The sequence below is a fragment of the Danio rerio genome, chromosome 22 (assembly GCF_049306965.1).
Source record: "Danio rerio strain Tuebingen ecotype United States chromosome 22, GRCz12tu, whole genome shotgun sequence".
Taxonomy (NCBI): Eukaryota; Metazoa; Chordata; class Actinopteri; order Cypriniformes; family Danionidae; genus Danio; species Danio rerio.
In genome coordinates this window covers 21742927-21765000 of record NC_133197.1, presented here as the reverse complement: position 1 = coordinate 21765000, position 22074 = coordinate 21742927, and the positions used below count along the sequence as shown (strand labels likewise).

General features: G+C 34.9%; 1 protein-coding gene across 4 annotated transcripts in view; it reads left to right on the top strand.

Moving 5' to 3' along the window:
• Nucleotides 1–13653: 13653 nt before the first annotated feature.
• Nucleotides 13654–22074, top strand: part of gna11a (guanine nucleotide binding protein (G protein), alpha 11a (Gq class)) — a 49822-nt gene continuing 41401 nt past the window's right edge. For 3 of the 4 annotated variants that reach the window (XR_012397433.1, XM_005170474.5, XM_005170475.6), the window contains exon 1: nt 13654–14586. Coding sequence is in view for 3 of the 4 variants with exons in the window: in XM_005170474.5 (XP_005170531.1) it covers nt 14451–14586 (136 nt within the window). In the remaining variant the exon portion in view is untranslated. The remainder of the gene's footprint in view (nt 14587–22074) is intronic. The other variant, NM_001045036.2, reaches the window with a different exon arrangement.

The window sequence follows — 22074 nt, the reverse complement described above, 5'->3', positions numbered from 1 at the left end:
AACGTACACATTATTTAAACAATCATATCGCATTTTAGAGTTATGAATACGACGAGCATTAACCCTTTTGAGTACAGAGGTACACAAAAATGTACGTCAACATGATACACTTGATAGCGCCGACATCAGCGACGCCGAAGAAATAGTAAACCTGCCTAAACTGCTGAAAAGAGTCACGACTGTCCTGTGTAATGAAAAGACGGCCACACTGTCACTCATCATGCCCAACATGAAGACAGCCATCCATAAAAACCTCTCAGACAGATACACAAAAGTTCAGGATTATCTTATAGAACTGCTGATTACCTGGAAATGTGGATTTTTTTTTGCATACAGAAAAAACACAAGTGACTAAGCAAAGCCTTAAGCTCCTACTGTTAAATTCAATTGAATAGAAAGCTTTTTTTTTTTTTGCACTTTTACTTATATTGTTCCTTTATTTTGTCTCTGTCATTTCAATAATATTTTTTAAAAAGTTTTTAAATTGTTTTATTTTCCAGAGACAGGCCTGTTTAATTTATTTTCTTAAAGAAGGTTCAGTTTAACAAGTTGAAACAAAAGAAATACATAAAAAATTGTTTACTTGGTAAAATTTGCATTTCAGTTAAATTTTCAATTTTTATTCCAAATATCGTGATACATATCGAATCGTGAACATTATATCGTGATACACATCGTATCATGAGCTGAGTGTATCGTTACACCCCTACTCAACAGGCAAAAGAATTGAAATGTCCAGGGTTTGAACCAGGACTCTCAGCTCCTCTTTCATACATGAGATTAGGTCAAATAAGAAAAAAGCAGCAGCTTTCACAATGCTAGCAAGTAGGAAGTGTACCTTTAAAGAAGCTGTCTTAGCAGAAGATGGTTTCAATCGCTGGGTTATGGGCCCAGCAAGCTTCTGATGTGCCACTTTGCTACAAACTACCCCAGATGGGACTCAAAGTCACAATTCCTGTCCTAGGAGGCCAGTGCCTTATCCGTTAGGCCACTGGGGCAGGACACACAATGTTTTGGGCAGCTGGAGAGTTAGTGACCCGTGCCAAGAAAATTGCATGTTGTTCACAATAGGGCACGCTGATTGGTTCGATCCAAGTTTTTCTCATGAATTAATGAACAGATGTGCTAAAAACCCAATAACGTCACTTTGTACCAGACAGTACAGACAGCCAATCTCCACACTGTACAAAAAGATCTTATTGACATGATTGCTCTAAAGAACGCAAAAATATCCAATTTTCACTTAGTGAAATATTTCATTTAGTTAGTGAAATATTTGGGTCCTAATAGTGTTTTAGCAACATGGGACATATAAATGACTTTCAACATCTCAAAAAATGTGTTTTGGTGTTTTGTGACCCTTTAATAAGCTAAAAAAAACTAATAAATAAGAAAAAGGCACTGGAACCCCATAAGCACTAGTAATTGATGGAAAAGGAACTAGCAGCTAAATTAGTAGTTGCCTTAATATTTTAATTAATCTAATTAGATAATGTTAACACAGCTTGTCATAAATGCTTCACTCATTTACACAGGAACTTTTGTTGCATATATATTTACGCACCACTTATCTATAACCAGTGATGAACCCATTTTTGTGTCTGGAAAATGAAATTAGTGCACAATATTTGCATAATCACCATCAATAGGCAAATCATTGCACATTCATTGTAAATGTAAAATGTAAAAAAGATGCAAATGTGAAAGTTCTTCTGTGGACAATGAAACCTATACATACAGATTACATAAATAAAACAGAAGCGACAAAAAGAATCACTCGCCTTCATTCGTTAAACCCGATAAATAATATCCATTCGCCTCAAAATAAACACTGACCGCTTTGTTTTATTTGTGTCAGTGACACAATCTCTCACTACTGCAGTAGCAGTTACAGGTGCAGACAGGCTTGCAGAACACCGAGCCACCGACAGGAAGTGAGAGGAGCGACCGCAGATAAAGATCTGCATAATTAGCTGATTATAATGTCTTTTATACATTCAAAAATATTATATTTTATTGTTGTTATAATATTATTATTTTCCTCTTCGAATGTGAATATTTTAATAGCTATTTTTATTTGAATGTTAAATTTCAGAATATACAGACCTACAATAAAAAAGAGTTTTATCATGAATCATTTTATTAACACTTTGTAGACATCTTGAAAACCTATATCAAAAACAAATTTTGCCTTTTAAAAAAACATTAGTTCCAGATACACATCACATTTATATATGTTGCCAGCTAACAAAATAAATCTATTGACACAGCCAGGTTTCAGATTTGCTCAAATAAATTTTTGTATTTTATTAACTCTTTTATTTGAATTTTCTTGGTTGTGACCTTAAGCAATTTTTAACATTTTTTAAATCAAAGGTTCAACAAATAACAGGTTTAAATCAATGGTTCAACAAATAACAGGTGATAATTTAATATCACTAAACTTACATCCAAAATAATACTCAAATTCACCACACAGGGTCACTATAATAACAGATGATAATTTAATTTCACCCAACTAACATTCAAGATAATACTCAAATTCACCACACGGGGTCGCTACTATTGCTTAAACTCTGAAAAACGGCTCAAAAGCAAACTCAGAAAGAAACTCAAATAAAGTGCAGATTCTTCCGAATATAAAACGATTTAGAGTGTTAGGGCACACTTTTAGGGTGAAATCAAGTCTTTAGGATCACACAAACATGGTAGTGGCACCCTACACGTAAACATAGAATGACTGTCAGCATTTTCGTCATATAAAATAAACAATGCAAAACGGAAATCAAATGTCAATGTACAAACAGCATTTTGCACTCAATTCAAATACGTTATGTACTTAGACATTACATCTAACACTTACCGATTTCTGTTTTACTGAGAATCTGTCATACCTTTTCGTGCAATGTCACAAAATCTCTGTTCATCCTAATCCTCGTGTAAATAATGGATTTAACCGTGGATGAAACCATAGACATATACACTAGATATCGCATAGGGACCCTGAGCATGCGTCAATAGCGCCGCAACATTGGTACAGTGCTCCCAGGACAAATGTCATTCAACCGCAGTAGTCAAAACAGTGTTATTTCGTGAAGATGCGGGACTTTAGCGCTGTCTACGGGTGTAGTAACGAGCAAACAAAGAAAACAAAGCACAAAGGCAAAACATTTCATAAGTAATATTACGTTTTTTTCTGTTTTTGTATGTTCTGAACTTTTGTGCTTTTCAGGTAACGTTATTGATGATAACAGTCACTTACTGCATTCACCATAAGGCAAAGCAGCTAGCACTAAATGCTCGCCTTATGCTAGTTTTGTTGAATAAAATCAGCAAACAATGCAAAAGAAATATGACAACGAGATGCTGCGCTGCCAGAAACTTGTATTATTGTCGGCTAGTGAAAGAGTCCGTCAGTATGAGAAGTGAAAGCGGTAGAGGAGGTGTGTTTCAGGACATTAGATCAAATTTAACAGGGAGGGTGAATAGTACATTTCTGTACACACAAACACAAGCTTTTTGTAAAGGAATGCCCGTGCGGTCACTGATCCATCAATGTAGAAAAAGGGATGTAAAATTTTAATTTTCGTACTTAGAAAAAAAAAAAATCACATACTAACATCCAGGAAAACTCCCGATCAAAGATATATGTGTATATGTGCATATCCCTGGCTTTGGATGGCCACAGTCCTCCACTGTACCTTGGTCCCGCATTCATTTCAAAGGAGCGCTACCCTATACCAAGATGGCGGCGCTATTGATGCATTCCGTCCAATATACAACAATAGGCCAGGCGACATCTAATGTACATATCTATGGAATGATACACTATTTCCTTCGTCTCTCATGCACTGCTCAAACAGCACATCTCTGTATCGCACTCCTAGCGCATCGTCGTTAACAGCCGATCCCTTAAAGGGGAAGAAGATATTTTTGTGTCCCACTCTCTAATACAACCCGGTTACATATAAATATTTTATGCTTTTTATTTAAAGCTTTACAATGCAAAGTTGTGCCTCCCAAATCTCATCTGCATCTATGATGTTTCAAGGCGGTCAACATCTGAGTTTAATTTGTAATGAGCCAAATTACAAAGTTTAATTTGTAAAGGGTTAGTTCACATTTGTACATGAAATATTGCTTGACGATGGCTTGGTAGCTGGAGTGGTATTGATAGTAGCTTATGTTTTGAGCGCTGTGTGGTGTTTATTGGTGTTGTTGATGCTTGATGTATTGCAAAGTTACGGTTGATACCTCCTTGTTATGCCTTGTGGTTGTCACTTAAGTTGCTTTAACTAGTTTGCTAATATTCGTTGTGTACTATGAATATTGTTAATATTTTATTTCTTACCTGCTGCTCCCCTTCTGTGGAATTTTAATATTCAAGATTATTTTAGAAAATAAAAGTGAAACTATATTTAAATAAATGTAAGAGTTTGAACTTGTGCTTGGTCTTTGTGGCCCAAAATAAACTAATTGTTTTGTCTGGTAAAAAAAAACTTGTGATTTGTGTTTGAAAACTGATCTTAGTGGGATTGTTACAGACTAAACACTTCTTGATGTGCAAAAAAAGATCCTGCAAATACCACCAAATTTTCTAGAATTAACTTTTTTTTTTAATTTAACTGCTATCTTAAGTATGAACTCTTGATTTATATTTGTTTAAATCATGATTTGACATAAACAATATTAACACATTCTGATCATATAAATGTTTTTTATAAAATGTAGTAAACACAGATGCTGATAAGTCTAATAATATCTGGATGTCTTTTTAGATACTAGTACTTATTTTAATAGTGGCTAGTAACATTTTATTTCCATTGATTTGGGATCTGTCATTGGGATATCAACTGTTCAGTTTTGACTAGTATGTATCCCAGCTGGAACTAGTATATATTCTTAGGTACTAGTTAATCATTTAATACTAGTATTTATTAATAAGGTACTCGTACCTAATAATAGATACTAGAATTTGTGTATTATGTACAAGTACTCATTCATTAGGTACTACTATTTATTCATTAGTTAGATAGTAGTAGTTATTCACTAAAATATATTTATTAAACACTAGTATAATTTATTTAAAGTACTGGAAATGAACCCTTAATAATATTTGTTTAATACATAATTCGACATAAATTATTAATATTAATAAAACAAACACGTGCTGATCATACATGTTCATTTATGAACGCAGATGCTGATTAGTCCAATTGTACAGAAATGTTTGATAGCAAAACCAGACTTCGCACTGAGTCCTTGAACTACTGAGCTAGTATTTAAACACCATGGTGATTAAAATCAGGTGCAGCGTGATTAGTGACAGGCATGTGTTCAATGTTCGGGGGATGAGGGCCTCTGCTGGTTGGTGAGGGGATATACTGGGACCGAACCAGTGACAGATGTAATATGTTAGTGACGTCACTGTGACATCACTGTGAGGAATAGGATTTTAGGGGTGAGGTGTCTGCTAGCTTTTTTCTCCCCACTAATTTTTCTCATGGAATAACTAAGATATTACTATCAGAAACAAATCATAATTTTTTCAAAGGTGGTTTCAAAATAATATTAATTGTATCCTTTGCTTGATGATGCTGGAAATATTCTTTCGTATGAACAATTTAAAGCATCCCACTGTTTCCCAACTTCTCCTGATGAATTTAATAAAGTGGTTAAAGCAACATCACCCGGTTTAGTTCACCTACTTAAAAGTCTTTAGATTTAACCCAAGGAGCTCAGGGAATATTCATTCTTTGTTTTTAGAAGCTGTTCGTCTGTTAAGAAATGTAACAATATAGGTTTGTGCTTCAATTTTTTTTAATTTAAAAGGAAAATTTCTTCTAGAGGAAAGTTTTACTGGAGGTCCTTGGTTGAGGATATAGACTGGAATAAAACCTGCTTTTTAACTGGGAAATATTGCACTTCCAACAAGGCAAAAGGAATATATTTTAAAATTTTACATAAAAATTTCCCGGTAAATTCTAGTATTTCTACATTTTTGGACATTGACAGCTCCTGTTCTTTCTGCAAACAAGCAGAGGACACATTAGTACATATTTTTGATTGTCCTATATTCAAGTAATTTTGATCACTCCTAAGTTCTCATATATTTGATTCTGCCAATGCTGTTAATTGCTTTAGTCTAAAAAAATATATTTTTATTCTAATAAACCAAACGATAAACCCCTCGAACAGATCATACATTTTTTTTTTATCTAATAGGGAACATTTTTCATTCACCAACAGAAATTTGCAACTAATTACCCATCCTTTGCTCATTTCAGAATAGAATTTAACTCCTAAAATCACTTCATCCTATTAAGAATAAAAAAAACTAAGATCCCTGAAATATTATACATGAATTTATAGAAGATCCTCAATTTTAGCTGCTTTCCGTATGGTTATTTGTTCAAGTGTCATTGCAATTTCATTCATTTGTTTAATTTTGTTTGTTTAATTTAGTAATTTTAGTATTATTATTTATTATTATCAATACTAAATTTTTGTTATTTTTATTTTATTCCCTTTCTGTCTAATGGTATGTTAGTTGCATTTGTATTAGTTGATCCCTTGGACTTTGTTCTGATGTTCTTGTATTTTCAGTTCAACTTATAAAAAAGAGGTTAGGTGAGCCTAAAAATAAAAAAAAGCTATAATTATGTATGCAATTATAAAATAATTTTGTAATGTGAGTTTCTTGCATTTTTATATTCCCTTGCAATTTTTTGTTTGTTTTTTATTCTCTATTGGTTTGTTCCTTTGATGTGAAAAAAACTGTTAGCTCTGCATTCCTCATTTTTTGTATGTTATTGTTCTTGTTATGCAATAAAAAAGAGGTTAGGTGAGCTCATTAAAAAGCATTGCATGCAGCTCAGATTGCATTAGTGTGATTCACATTGATGTTGGTCATCAAGTCCTAGAAGTTTTAAGTTTGTTTTGATTATAATGTCTTTCACATTGTCCAAGAGTAACTGTAGGTTTACAGAGCGTGTGGCACAGATGTAGTGAGAGTAAATGCTGGAGTGAAATTTGTCACTGCTCAATGCTTTCTGTGTGTATAACTTTTCGATAAACTCGAAGGCGTCGGAGAAACTCCAGGGACTGGCTGAAGATGGCGACAAATGACAAAAGAAAGGAAAGGTGAATCAGATTTTACAAACGAGGTCACACAACAGTCCAACACACAGTGCAGCGATAATTATCACCAATAGAGGGCACTGCAAGATATACTTTAGTTGTGAGGTATAATTACATAAATTGCAGGCCCTTAGCCAGCCTGGTGAATGGGGTGGTTATTTTTTTTCTCAAAAAGTAGACCCTTTTGCAGTTATTCACCTAATTTTCTATTTATTTATGACATTTATATACCGCATTTTAGTTACATTTTTAAGCATTTTTAGCTGAATTAGCTTGTTGGATGGTCATCATAACCACACTTTTTGATATAAAAAACTTCCTAAAGATTTATAATAAAGAAATGTGAAGTAATACTTTTTTTAAATACATATTTGTTACATCATATATCACTAGAAAAAAATGGTAATCTGTTAAAGTTTTAAATTAAAAACTGTAGCTTATAACAAACTGACCAGCACATTCAACTTTCCGCAGTCAGCATTTGGCCATTTGAATGAAAAAAAAAATTAAAACATAAAACATAATAATAATAATAATAATAATAATAATAATAATAATAATAATAGAAATAATATTAATAATAATAATAATAATAATAATAATGTAGAGCTTTACAATTTTTCTGACCTCTCTTAAAAGGAAAAATACATTTGAAAGTTCATGATGACAAAAACGCCAAAATAGTACTTAAATCTATTTCAATATGGTCAGCTTTTGGTGCTTTATTATTGTTTTTTTTTTTGTTTTAAGAACAAGGTCCAAGATTTAAAAAAAAAAAAAAAAAAAAAAGTTGTTCGTAAAATGTTTTTAAAAAAAATGCAGCAGCGAAAGATGACATCTCTTACGTCAGATTATAAAATGAAAATATTTGTTAGCATTGGCCAAAACTGAAAAGCTAAAGTCACATGAAGCAACAAAGGATTCCTCTTGGTCTTAAAGCCTTTTTCAATGGGTTATTTTCACTATTTATGATGGCATAGTAGTCAAAATAAGACAAATGAGCTCCTGTATGGGACAAATTCTGGGCCTTTGTCAATGAGAGGTGGGACTTCCGAACCCCTCTGGCTACCAGCCTGAAATGATATACTGCTTTTGTTGGTTTTGCATTCAATTACAGCTGATTTTTAATGTTTCAATGTTTCACTGTTTATGAGAAGCTTTCTCTAAATGGTTAATAGCTAAATATAGCAAATAAGTTTGTTACTGAGTAGCTTAGGAAGCTAGCAGCATTTTGGCAGCAAAGAATAAGTTAAAAAAACACATTCCAAGAGGTCATGAAAGTGTTTTTTCCAATAAATATGCTTTAAATTGAACAAATATGCCTGTAATGTGTTACTGTTTGAGAAGCAGGTTTCTCTTGGCTTGTATTAGATGTGCACTACACTACCTTCAAATTCAGGAAAGTGTTTTCAGATCTGAGACCCGAATCTTCTCTTCCAGGATTTCTGTTTTGTTCAAAAAGAGAATGGTGGGAATTTCAGCCAACCATGGTGAGTGGATGGCTGTGTTGAACAGAGACAAACTGTCTTCCATGCCATTCTGGAGAAAAAGAGTACACAGATTAACAAGGGCATTTTACATGTTAAATATATGTTTTTACTGCTTTTTCTAACACTAACGCAATGGTAAACAGAATCCTGGTTTTCAAACTGTTCACCCTTTAGCCAGAGTTTAATGGGTATTCTTATACTGACATTTCACATTGTACAACCCTGCATTAATGTCTAAATTTGGGTGATTTGAGATAGCGCTCAAGAGTAAGTGTGCAGTTTGTTATAGCTTTCGGTCTATAATAGATACATGTTTTTTGTGGTCTGCCGTTTTCTCTATATACCATTAGAAGTCAAGAAAGTTTGAATGGTAACAAACAAACAGAAGTTTCTTCTTACAGTTTCTTAATTTTCTTCCATATATTGGTCATATTTAATGAGAGAAGCTATAAAAATCAGTGTTGACCAGTACCACCTCCTAGACTAATTATTTAAAAACTCTAAAAAAATAAAAAATAATCTAAAAAATACTCTAAAATGATATAGAACAACAACCATTTTTAAGAGGATTTTGCAAAACAGTTAATCTATTTCAAATGTTGACTACTGTATGTCAAATATATATATATATATATATATATATATATATATATATATATATATATATATATATATATATATATATATATATATATATATATATATATATATATATATATAGGTAGGACTTGAAACAGAAAGTTTTTTTTTTCATCTGTGCTGTATAGGACAGTAGAGTTGAGACAGGAAAGTGTGAGAAGCAGAGAGAAAGGAACAGGATTGGCAAAGGACCTTTAGTCGGGAATTGAACTCGGGTCCACGTTAGCATCTCATAGCTGTATATGTCGACGCACTTAACCACAAGGTATTGGCTAACCCTTTTTACATATTTAAATAAGCTCAGAATATACATAAGCTCAAAGTAGAAGCTTAAATTATATAAATTTTATATAAATATAAAAAAGATTTTATATTTGAAAAAGAAAAGATGAGAAACAATAATCAAAATTAGTAAACACTTCCAAACAGGGGCTCCGTTAACCGGTACGAACCCTAGGTTCCTCCTTTAAGAGGAACCTCCTTTAAGAGGTAAAGAGCGAGAGGGTGAGGGTTGGGTTGTTATCGCGAATGCAAGTAAAGTGCGCCCCCCGTGGGTGGGGGGGGGTCTTCTGATGAGCCCCTAATAATATCTCCGGGGGCCCCAAAACAGGCTGGGCAGGATCGTCCTAACTTTCCATAGTTTCCCTAGTGGTGTCCCTGCTTCCAGATTCATTCATTCACAAATATTTCTTCACCTTAGTCCCTTATTTATCTGAGGTTGCCACAGTGGAATGAACCGACAACTATTCCGGCATATGTTTTATGCAGCGGATGCCCTTTCAGCAGCAACCCAGTGTTGGGAAACACCTATACACACTCATTCCCACATGCACTCTTACACAATGGTCAGTTTTGTTTATCCAATTCACCTATAGCACATGTTTTTGGACTGCGGGGGAAACCGGAGCACCCAGAGGAAACCCACAGGGAGAACATGAAAACTCCACACAGAAGCTGGGACTCGAACCAGTTACCTTCTTGCTGAGATGTGACAGCGCTAACCACTGATCCACCGTACAGCCATCTCTTCCAGACTTCTCCAAGTTACTGAGGCTAGTAATTTCCTTATTATCTGACAAACCTTTTTTTGACAGATAAACTTTGCACCAACTTTGTAAAATTGATCACCAGTTCAGCTCTGCAAGGGCTAAAGATCTGAATCTCACACAATGTCTTGATTTATAAGCCCACTCTGCAACAGACATTTTTTGTGGTTGTTGTACAACCACCCAGTATGGTTGTAAAATGCCTTAGATGTCTGTTAAAGTGCTATAAAATACATACATTTATTAATTCCTGAAGAAATCTGGTGTCCATTATAATATTGATCTCTAATTTTGATAACCTTTTTTTTAGATAAAATGGTTTATTCCGTCAATCTCATGCACCGTCTTTTTGATGAATGTATAGTAAAACAAGAGTGTTATTATAAAGTAGCCTTCACTAATCTCTGGGATCTATTTCTATATTTTCAAAAACACTTTTGGTCTCTCAATCACCTGGCTCTGTGGGTTGGAGTAAGGAATCTTTAACCTTATATTGCCGCTTGTCATTGCTTTCATAGACTGGAAGATGTTCTAATACACCAGATAAGGGAAGCCACGTCTCTCATATTCTGAGTATCCATTTCCATTAGTGATTCTCAGCTGCTTCATAAACTTCGTCTTTCCACTTTCTGGTGAGCCTAAGTGAAAGCAAAAAACAAATCACATGCTTTGGTTGAATGGGAATGGGAACTTGCAAAAAAGAAATGTAGATGAATAAACTTAATACTAATACTGAGAAATACAAGCACACGTGATGACTTCAATAATTTAGTTAAAATGTTCAATTAATTGAGATTTGGATTTTAGGCCAAATCGCTCAGTCCTAATGTGTATCTAAAGAATCATCTCACCTAATAAAAGTAATTTGTCCTCTCGACAGCAGCTTTCAACCTCCTCCCTAAGAATGCAGTCGATGTTTTTACTTCTGATGGTGGCAGTTTTCTGATCTTCAGAGCAAATAATCCCACCGCTGAAATCCTCCATTTCTCCAACAGAAACAATAATAAAGTATAATTATTTATTCTTTTTTTATTTTATTTTTTTTTATATTTTGTATTCATACATAAGGTAAATAAAGTTTGGTCTTTTTTTTTTTTTTAACAAGGAATGACATATCTTAATTAATTTGTGTTGCCAGATCTTGGTTAAAGAAACAGCAAACAAGAACAAGTCCATAATAAAAACAAAATGAATCCAAATTTTTTTTATAATAGAAGCTAATACCAAACAGGCTTTCTGCAGGTTTTAGTGAGTTAAATGTAAGACTTTTAAAGTCATTTTTAAGACCATTATGAATAAAATTATAGACTCATCCAGGTTTTAAACGCTTAGTAAGTTTTCAATGGTCCAGTTGGAAAAGGTTTTTATTTGCCCTATCAAACTTTTTATAATTTAATACATTTAATATTACAATAATAATAATGATAATTTTAAAAATAATATTTAGGTTAATTCTGAGAAAAATATTTTAAATATTGTCAAAACAAGTTCTATAAATACACTTTTTCCAACACAACCTTTCTTAAACATAATATAAAAAAAAGTTTTAAAGGTTTTAAAAACTATAATAAACCAAATGTATGCACAACAGTCTGTCCAGGTCAGCTTCCTCAGCAGCAAATACATGGAAAACGTTTAAACAAATGTTATTGTAAGGAAAATAATTAAACCATGATGGTAAAAAGAGTTAAAAAGAACATTCTTAAATATAAAGTTAAAAGCTTTATTATTTATTTATTTGATGGGTGTTGGCCAGATTGGGTAGCTATACTTAAACAAAGGGAAATTAAGACCTACAAAACACAATTTAAGTAGTTTTACGACTTTTTAAGTCCTAAAATTTAGTTTTTGAGATTCTCTGGCTGATTGTACGTCTATAATACTTCATGATGTAACTTGACATTTAGGTTCACTGTATTCTTGTTTAGGTCACATTTTTAAAAATTGTGAATCTTTCTAACACAACAGGTGGAAACTAACATGGGAAAATGTCTGGCAGTTATTTAGGACTTTTTAGTCTGTTTAAGTCCTATCGATGACCATTTTGTTGAATTGTGTTTTAAATAGTCTATAGTTACTATAGTTTTCTGCCACAAAACATTCATTCATTCATTTTCCTTCTGCTTAGTCCCTTTATTCATCAGGAGTCGCCACAGCGGAATGAACTGCCAACTTATCTAGCGTATGTTATACACAGCGGGTGCCCTTCCAGCCGTAACCCAGAACTGGGAAACACCTATTCACTCTCACATTCAAACTCATACACTTTGGCCAATTTAGCTTTCCAATTAACCTATAGCGCAGGTATTTGAAATATGGGGGGAAACAGGAGCACCCAGAGAAAACGCCCCTGCCCTGCCACATAACAAAAAATGTTATAAAAGTTTTACTTTATTTTAATGAAAAAACACACAAAAACAAATTTTCAGTAAGATTTGTGTGTGTGTGTGTTTCTGTTTAATTAAATTTATTTGTGTATTATTTATATTTGAAAACCACACACACATTTGCGTGTGTTGCTCAAAAAAATGCTCAACATGTCAGCTAACTACTGCAAAAATATAATTTAGCACGTTGACATTCATTCATTCATTTTCGTTTTGGCTTAGTCCCTTTATTAATCTGGGGTTATCACAGCAGAATGAACCGCCTACTTATCCAGCATATGTTTTACGCAGCAGATGGCCTTCCAGCTGCAACCCATCTCTGGGAAACATCCATACACACTCATACACTACGGACAGTTAGCTTACTCAATTCACCTGTACCACGTCTTTTGACTGTGGGGAAATGAATATTAAAATATTAAATATCAATTTTGTTAAAACATTTTTTAAAGACATTACTGACATTATGACATTTATTTCACTGAAATCACGTAATTTTGGTAATGGTTATTTTTTACAGACAGTTACCTGTTTAGAAAATAAGATAATATTAAGAATTTACCAGTATTTTCCTCCAAACTTTTCCCACATGGTGTCGATAAAGAGCAAGAAATCACCTGCTAATCTTGAAGTTTATCACTGACAATAACAAGTCCCTTTAACTTTGTACGCAACGGAAGCGTCGCTTTAATAGTATGTGAAAGGTCTAAATAATAAACATTTGCTTTTATGCGCTCTTAATATGTATTATTACCTCAAATTATGACAGAAATTGTATGAATAAATTAGCTAGATATGTTTAAACAGGAATGGGCGTTGTCCAGTCAGTCGAATAGCAGGGTTTGTGGCGGGACACGCCCCGCGCGCTCCACAGCAGTTCTTCCACCAACCTTGCCTCCTTCCACGCCCCGCCCCCTTATGCGCTTCTCCCTCGCATTGGCCACTCTCCCTGTCACTCACGCTCGATTTTCCAGCTGTCGCAGCTCCAGGTTTGTGTGCGACTCACACCGGACTGGACGGTGCGATCATCTGGAATTTTTTTTCACTCCGTCGATTTTTGGTTAGAGGGTGAAGCCCGCACCTGTGTCACCATTTCCAGTTTTCCATCCTTCAAATATTCCGCGGATGCAAAGAAATGAGCCGTGAAACCAGCGCGTGGACTGTAAATAGAGATTCCGGCTAGCTAGCAGGTTAGCCCACCCCAATTAAGCTAGTTAGTGCGCTTAGCTAATTAACTTTTGAGCTTTTGGATGCTCGAAATCAAGTGTTCGCACTGTAGGCAGTGTTTTGTGCACACAGAGCGTCTGTAAAAGCGCATATGGCTGTCTTCTGCCACCTGTCGCCGTGTGTTAGCTAGAGATCCCGGCGGCTGATGGACAGTGTTGCGGTGAGTCTGGGCACTGGGGCGGTTAGCTTAGCGAGACAGCAAAGGACAGCACGGATGTCGTGGCAGGCTGGTTTGTCCCTTCGGGACTCTGGTTGGTAGTCATCAGATTTTTTTTTATCAAAAACGGGGCTCGAGTGGGTCTGATAGTGGAGATCTTAAGATTCACATCTGGCCTCCGATCTCATCCAGTCTTTGGCCTTGTTTGATAGATCCGTTCGGTCTATTTCGTTTCATCGATTCTGTTTTAAACGCCATTCGCCCCCCAAAATCCATCCCGTTCCTCTTTCGACGCGGTTGCTAAAGGGAAGCGGGCCGCAGAAGTGTGTCAGATCGGGGGTTGGGATCTCCAAACGCTGTGGTGATGACTCTGGAGTCCATGATGGCCTGTTGCATGAGTGAAGAGGCGAAGGAGTCCAAAAGAATCAACGCCGAGATCGACAAACAGCTCCGGAGAGACAAGCGAGATGCCAGGCGGGAGCTCAAACTCCTCTTGCTGGGTAAGCGCATCTCTTGACAGCTGCTGCTCTCTCATCGACAGGGTTTGGCATGAGGTTGGACTTTAAAGGCATAGTTCACCCAAAAATGAACGTTTGCTTGCTTTTTACTCTCTCTCAAGTGCTTATGAGTAAATAATAGCATTTGAAGAAAGCTGAAAACATGGAACCATCGACATCCTCAGTAGGAAAAACAAATACTATTGAAGTCAGTGGTTACAGGTTTAAATCTTTTTTCAAAATATCTCCCTTTGTGTTCAACAGAATGAAGAAACTCAAAAAGGTTTGGAACATGTGAAGGCACAGTAAATGATGACCGAATGTGCATATTTTAGTAAACTCTCCATTTAAAGCTTATTGTTTGTGATCTGATGCATGCATAGCGATGCTGACGAAGTGTTTAAGTCAAAATTGAAATACATTTGGTGAATGTGATTTGCATTGTTATTTTGCAGTATTTGTTGTGATTTTAAAACAATAGCTCAAGGCTTAGATCCAGCTTTCCCATGGTCATGTAAATATTTTCTACCATACATTTTTCAGATTACATGAAGAACAATCCTAAAAAAGGGAATTTTGGCATTGCAGCATCATAATTTATACAGATAATCTGAATATAAAATGGCAAAGATGTGCAATACGGTTTCCCAAAACTGAACATTGTCATCATTAACTTACCTTTCACTTGTTCCAAACTTGTTTGAGTTGCTTCTGTCGAACACAAAAGAAGATACTTCGCAGAATGACAGAAACCGATAACCATCGATGTCCATAGGTTTTATTTTTCCATCTATGCATGTCAATGGTTATCAGTTTCCAGCTTTCCATCTTCTTTTGTTTTCAACAAAGGAAAGGAACTCAAAGATTTGGAACCAGTTGAGGAAGAGTAAATAGTGAGTACATTTTCATTTGTGTATTAACTTTAAGCGTGCATGAAGAAAAATATGAAACATTGTTATATACAGTAGTGAATATATGATTTTAAAAAAAAATGTACGTTTGTTATTTATATCCAGAGTTTATTCAGTGGCTATAGGAATATGAGTTTGCAATTATATTTTAGACTAGGGCTGGGCGATTAAATGAAAAGTAATCGAAATCGACATTCAGAACATATAATCAATAAAAAAAAATTAATTACTTTCCCTACCGCATGTGAAGTCACCTGACCACGCTCTGTTAAAGGCTGAGGTGGATTTCTTGTCAAGTTGGACGATGGACCCATTCTTGAGCCTTACTTTGCACTACATTGACGATGATTGGAAGCTGCGCTGAGATACCTTGACACTTTTCCATTATGTTAAAATTATTACATTTTTCCTTCAGTTATTTTAAAATTAAGTTATGCACCCTTCATTCAGAAATCTGCATATTTATTGTACAAAACTTGAACTATGAGGGCAAAAACATAAAATAAATTATTAAAATAATCGTTCATTAATCGTAATCGAGTTAAAATGTTAAAATGTTCAATTAATTGAGAATTTGGTTTTTGGCCAAATGGCCCAGCCCTGTTTTAAACCTGAAATTAAGTTTGTACATCTCTATAGTTTTTGGAAGCTATAATAGCTTGAGGTCATGGAAAATCATTGGAAAAGGTGTGGAAACTATGAATCACGTATTTTCTACAAATGTCTGAAATGGTCCTATTTGACAGCTCAAATTCTGTTTCACTTCTTCCCAAATTCTAGCACATTCCATAAGTGTTGAAGTGTCCCCAACAACTGTAGAGTGTTTTCCCGACCAGTAAACTGTTGTGGATGGTCTGCATGCTAATTTATTAGCAATACACTTCGAGTTAAGTGTTTCAAAGAGTCTTTGAGTTGCACGAGTGTCGGTTTACAGCCATCTCGTGATCTGACCATTCGGCCGCTCTTTGCTTTCGTTTTGGTGTCAGAGCCATTAGGTCATTTGTGGCAGCAAGCAAAGCTAAATTGTCAGCAATTTAAGCTGAAGATTGTATCTGAATGCTTCAGTAGCGCAGAGCGTTTCATAACACATGTCCCTACATTGTTCTCAGAACGGAGAGATGCAGTAACTATGAAAATAATTAGATCACAGCCTTAATTTGAAACTCGAGTTGCAAAATCTATTTAGGACAGTGTTTGCATCCCAGTTTATGGCTGCTAAAGTCAACAAGAGTTGAGCTTTTTTTTTTTTTTTTTGCTTTTCAGAGTCTGTTAAGGAGAATAAAACTTGTTCTGACCCAATGGTGGTTTTACAAGCCGATCCTGTTCCCAAAAATGGCAAAAACTGTTAATCCGGCTGCCACACATGCCAGGGTTCTGTTTAGAAATGGCAGACCCGGTCAGAGAGGGATCCTCAAATTGCGTAGATGAGCAGACACTGTCACGGGGCCTAGTTGTGTAGTGTAGGCTGACCCATAAAAGCGGTTCACATCTCCTTAGAAAGCTCAGGCCTCGCCGCGTGCAACACAACCAGCCTTTTGTCGGGACTCGCAGTATGGCTATGTGGAAGAAACAGAGGCTTTGCATGGCCAGCAAGTGCTGTTAACCTTCTTGGTAAGATTCTCAACCTCGCCTTTTGGGAGCTTAGAGGAAGTTGTCATTGCTTTGGGTTTATTGGGTCAGTCAGATTTCTTATTATGCTAATAAATAGTTGTTTTTGAGGTTTATGCATGTTCTTGTGGTGTTCTACCGAAATTCCCAAACACTTTGACTTCCTCCCCCGAGGTTATTGCAGGAAAAACGACTGTTATGGATGTCTGGTTAAACCGGATTCTTAAAGTGTGGTTAAATAGGCATGATTCAAAGCCTTTGCTCTCGCTCACAATATTTGATTAGCCTGTTAGCGTGACTTTTTTTTTTTTTCTGACTTGTCGTTTTCTTCCAGACTAATGTGTCAGAGTTTGCTGCATGTGATGCTTGGTGTTTATTCGAGATCTGATGTTTGACAGTGTTATCCTCTGTCTTTCAGTGACCTTGATTTAAAAACACTAGGGAGTTCAAATTAATACTATAATTACTCATGTAGTCTCTTTCAGTATAACGCTTTTCCTCCAAGTTGTCAATGTTTTCACTCAAAACACAATTGTTGGAAAGTGGCATGCTAATTTCATGCTCACAGTTTACATTTCTGTATCGAGGGTACACCCTTATCTTAACATTTACCCCCTTAAAAATTGTTACTACACATTTCAATGACTGCAAAATCTGCGTTTGGTTGGCTTGGCATAGCATTTTCAACTATGCATCTCTGTTGCGAAAGCACAGAAATGTTGACCGATCATCTGCCTCTACTTATTCATGGGTTATACGCATCATCTTAAACACCTTCTCTCGTTTCAGTATTTCAATTTTAGTAACTTCGCTAACTGTTTTTCAACGTGATCTGCTCAGTATTGGTTCCCATTGTTTGTAGTATGGATGCAACAATTATAGATTTTGGTTGCACAATTAATCACAGGGAATAATCACGGTAATCATGCTTAGGAATGTGCTGGTATATGATTCTGAATGGATGATAACCTTGGATAAAATGATCACAGGTTCACATTATTGTGTTTAATGCTCTAAAATATATTCTTTTTATATGTGTGGGTAAAAAACAAAAAACTTTTTACACAAATAATAATTTTAACCAAATAATACTGCACAAAATAATAATAAAAACAAAGTTCATTTCTCTTTGCATTTAAAATTAAGTGAAAAAGGTTTCAACATTTAAACATAATCATTTTACACTGAAAATGACAAAATGATGAATAAATAAAAATAAGAATAAAAAAATAGTATTTGTCTAATGTAGATATAAGCCCCTTTCACACATACAGACAATTTTCCGGAAAGGTTGTATGTGTGAACAGGTCCTTTTTGAAAATACCGGTAAATTCGTTCTGGCTATTTTCTGGAAAGAGAAGTTGTAACATTACCGGCAATTTGCCGGAATGCTGCGCTGTGTGAACGCAGAAGGAAGATTGCCGTAATAAGCGCGTGCACGTCTAGAACGTGCTGACGTGAGACGTCTGCTTTAGCCAAACACAACAGTCAGATGCATTTACGTCCGCGCGGTTTATGAGAATAAAAGCCTTTGAATATGTTCCCAGACACATTTAGCTGCTAGAAGTTAGTCAGATAACGTTTATATGTTCTTCTTAATGCCAACTGTGTAAATAATCATCGATGAGATGCTTATGATAAGCCGTTGTTTGTTTACCTTCAAGCTTTGCGTGTGCCTGTGAAACAACCTGTGAGCGCCTGCACACACACATATTATGAACATCTCGACATGCAAAGGTGATCCTGCGAAAGTTGTTCACAATATTGATCATCCACAGAGTTTGTAATTTAGTCAAATGTTTACAAATACAAGCGCAGCCGTTTAAAGCTCATTTGTGGTGAATGATGTCAGAATTTACCGGTATTTTGGAATGGATGTGTGAATGCTCTTTTCTGGAAAATTTCCGTAACGTCCTCGCCTGTGTGAACAGCGCTTTTTTGAATATACCGGTAAAGTCGTTCCGGAAATTTTCCAGATATTTACCGGTATCACTGTGTGAAAGGGGCTATTAGCTACACATTAGCTGAGTATTTCCCTTTTTGAGGAGACCGAATGTAGTCAAAGGCTGCTGAACTTTACTTCAACTATATTACAAAATGGTTTTGTATTTTAGTTCAGTATTTTTTTTTGTAGAAATGTGTATAGTCTATACAACGTATGAAGCTGAGTGGTCTATTCTTGTCACGTGACTCGCGGTGCGCTTGTAACATGCTGAAAAATGTAATGTTTTCAACTAGGTACACCCAGAAAGCACATTGTGCCAGTCGCGCACCTATACCGTGTCACTCCCAAATATGCACATGCAAACCAAGAGCTTCTATTGAAAATAATGAACTCGCGCAAATCATATGTGAATTGTCCTTATGTGTGTCAGTTGATTGCCTGAGCCATACTTAATCCAGTGTGCGTGCATATTAGCTTCGGTGTACACGCTAGGCATGGGCCGATACAAGATTCTGACAGTATGATAACCTTGGATAAAAATATCACGGTTTCATGGTATTGTGATTACTGCTCTAAAATATATTTTTTTGTAATGTCTGGGTAAAAAGAAAAGTTTTTTTTTACACTTTGAACAAAATATATTTTATTTTGAGAAACATTTGTAATTTATTTTAACAGTGAACATGTCAGGCTAAATATTTCAAATAAATCAATTTCTCCTGTCTTCATTAGTCTATAAAACACAGATGTTTTTACATTTCAACATGATAACTTTGGATGTCTTTTCTGCTAGAGATACTGTTGTATCTTACACCATAGGAGCGGGGTTGCATGGTGGCGCAGTATGTAGGACGTTAGCCTCACAGCAAGAAGGTCGCTGGTTTGATCCTCAGCTGGGTCAGTTGTTGTTTCTGTGTGGAGTTTGCATGTTCTCTCTGTGCTCATGTAAGTTTCTTCTCACAGGTTTTCCCCAACAAGTCCAAAAACGTGTGGTATAGGTGAATTGGGTAAGCTAAATTGTCAGTCAAAACAACTGAATAAACACAGCACATTGAACATAGAAATCCAATTAAATACCTAACATTTTAGTGCTGGGCAATGCCTAAAACTATCTTAACGCTTGTCTCAGTTATGTTATGATATTTACTTTTTAATTGTGCGCTTGTTTACTTTTTTATACTTCTTTCCTCGCCATTTGTTATTTTTGGCCACACTACAGTGGTATTTTTAAGAAAACAGCTTTTAAAAAATGGCCTTAAAAGCAGATAAATTAAGCAAAGTGAAAATGGAGAATTTCAGGAACAGTTGTGCATTTTTAGTCTTCTGAGCCATTTAGCTCAATGCAATACAGCGGATGTTGTTGTAACACAGTCCACTAAAGTTTTGGCTGTTAACTAGTTTGTAAGTGATGGCAGTGTGCATTTTACTTCATGTTGCAGCTTTTTTTAATGAATGTTATGTAATTGCCTACATGTATCTGGTGGCAAAATGCAAGGCCAGTTTTGCTCATTCATTGTATAGGAAGGGACATGAATATGTTTTTAGATGTTTTAGTGTGATCTGTGCATGACATAAAATAAAATATCTGTTACCTAAGGATGATTTACAAAAGATTTTGCAATATTGTGCAATAACAAGATGTGATAACTATATAACTTTCGACTACATAGTTAGCTAAACTATTGTGACATTTTCATCTTCTCTAGCACACTTTCACTTTGTTTATAAATACAAATATGCAGTTATTAAGTGAAAAAAAATAATTATTGGGTATTGACATTTTTAAATAAATAAATAAATAAATAAATAAATAATTTAGGACATTAATATAAAAAGGGAAATTAAAATAGATTTTTTTGCATTGTGAAATTATAATGTACAGTTTTGATTTGAGTTTAAATGAGTACTGTGTGATCAAAAAAGATGATCTAAATGTAAAATAGCTAGAACGGGCAATATATAAATAGTTAAAGGAATAGTTCACCCAAAATTGAAAATGTCATAATTTTACTGACCTTCCAGTTGACGCAAACCTGGATCCAAAACCTTTTTTTATCCTTAACGATATGTCTGCACGATATTGGAAAAATTTGACTTTGCGATATTTGGATTTTCTGAGATTTTATATATTGTGTTGTCAATTCAATTTGACCAGATAGTGACTAGTTCTTTTATTATATTATTATGGAATGTATGATTCTGTAAGAGATCAAACCATGCTTAAAATATAATTACAAGTAATTACAACTAATTACAAGCATAGATACATACAATAGAGCAGGGGTGCCCAAACGTTTTTATGCAAAGGGCCAAAAACCAAATATCATAGAGAGTCATGAGCCGAAAGTAAATATTTGTATTACATTAAATACTGTATTACATTAAATTTGCCATGGGTAATTTCCTAATTTATTTCATAATGTTTAAAAATAAATAAAAAACTTTACTTTGTCCTATTAACTAATGCAGTGTAACTTTTAAAACAATAAAAATAATAACTCACTGCATTAAAAACATAAACAGTCACATTTATAACACAGTGGAGTTCAATACTGAATACACTGAATACAGATAGTCAAGCAGAATCTGCCTTTGCCTTTATTTGCTCACTAAAGTCTGTTGGTGACAGTATGTACAATTACACTAAATCTCATTAATTTACACCATTAAATAAAAAAAAATGTAATTTCAGTTAGCTTTTAACAAAAAACAGCCACAAAAAATGTTACATTAGATTTAAAATGACAATCTCGAAATCATCCCCATCATACTTCCTCTTTTCGGAGATGGTATGGCGGGCAAAAATCAAAGGTTACCTCGGGCCAACTTTGGCCCGTGGGCCCTAGTTTGGGCATATCCACAATGGAAAAATAATAGAAGTCAAATTTCTAGGGAATCTAACAGTTTCAGGCACAGATATTAAATTATGAGATAAAACAGTTTTCATCATATAAATATTAAAGTTTCAAATGGTACATTTTGCTCAATTTTGGCAAAACTTTGCAGGGACTTTACAATTCTCATATG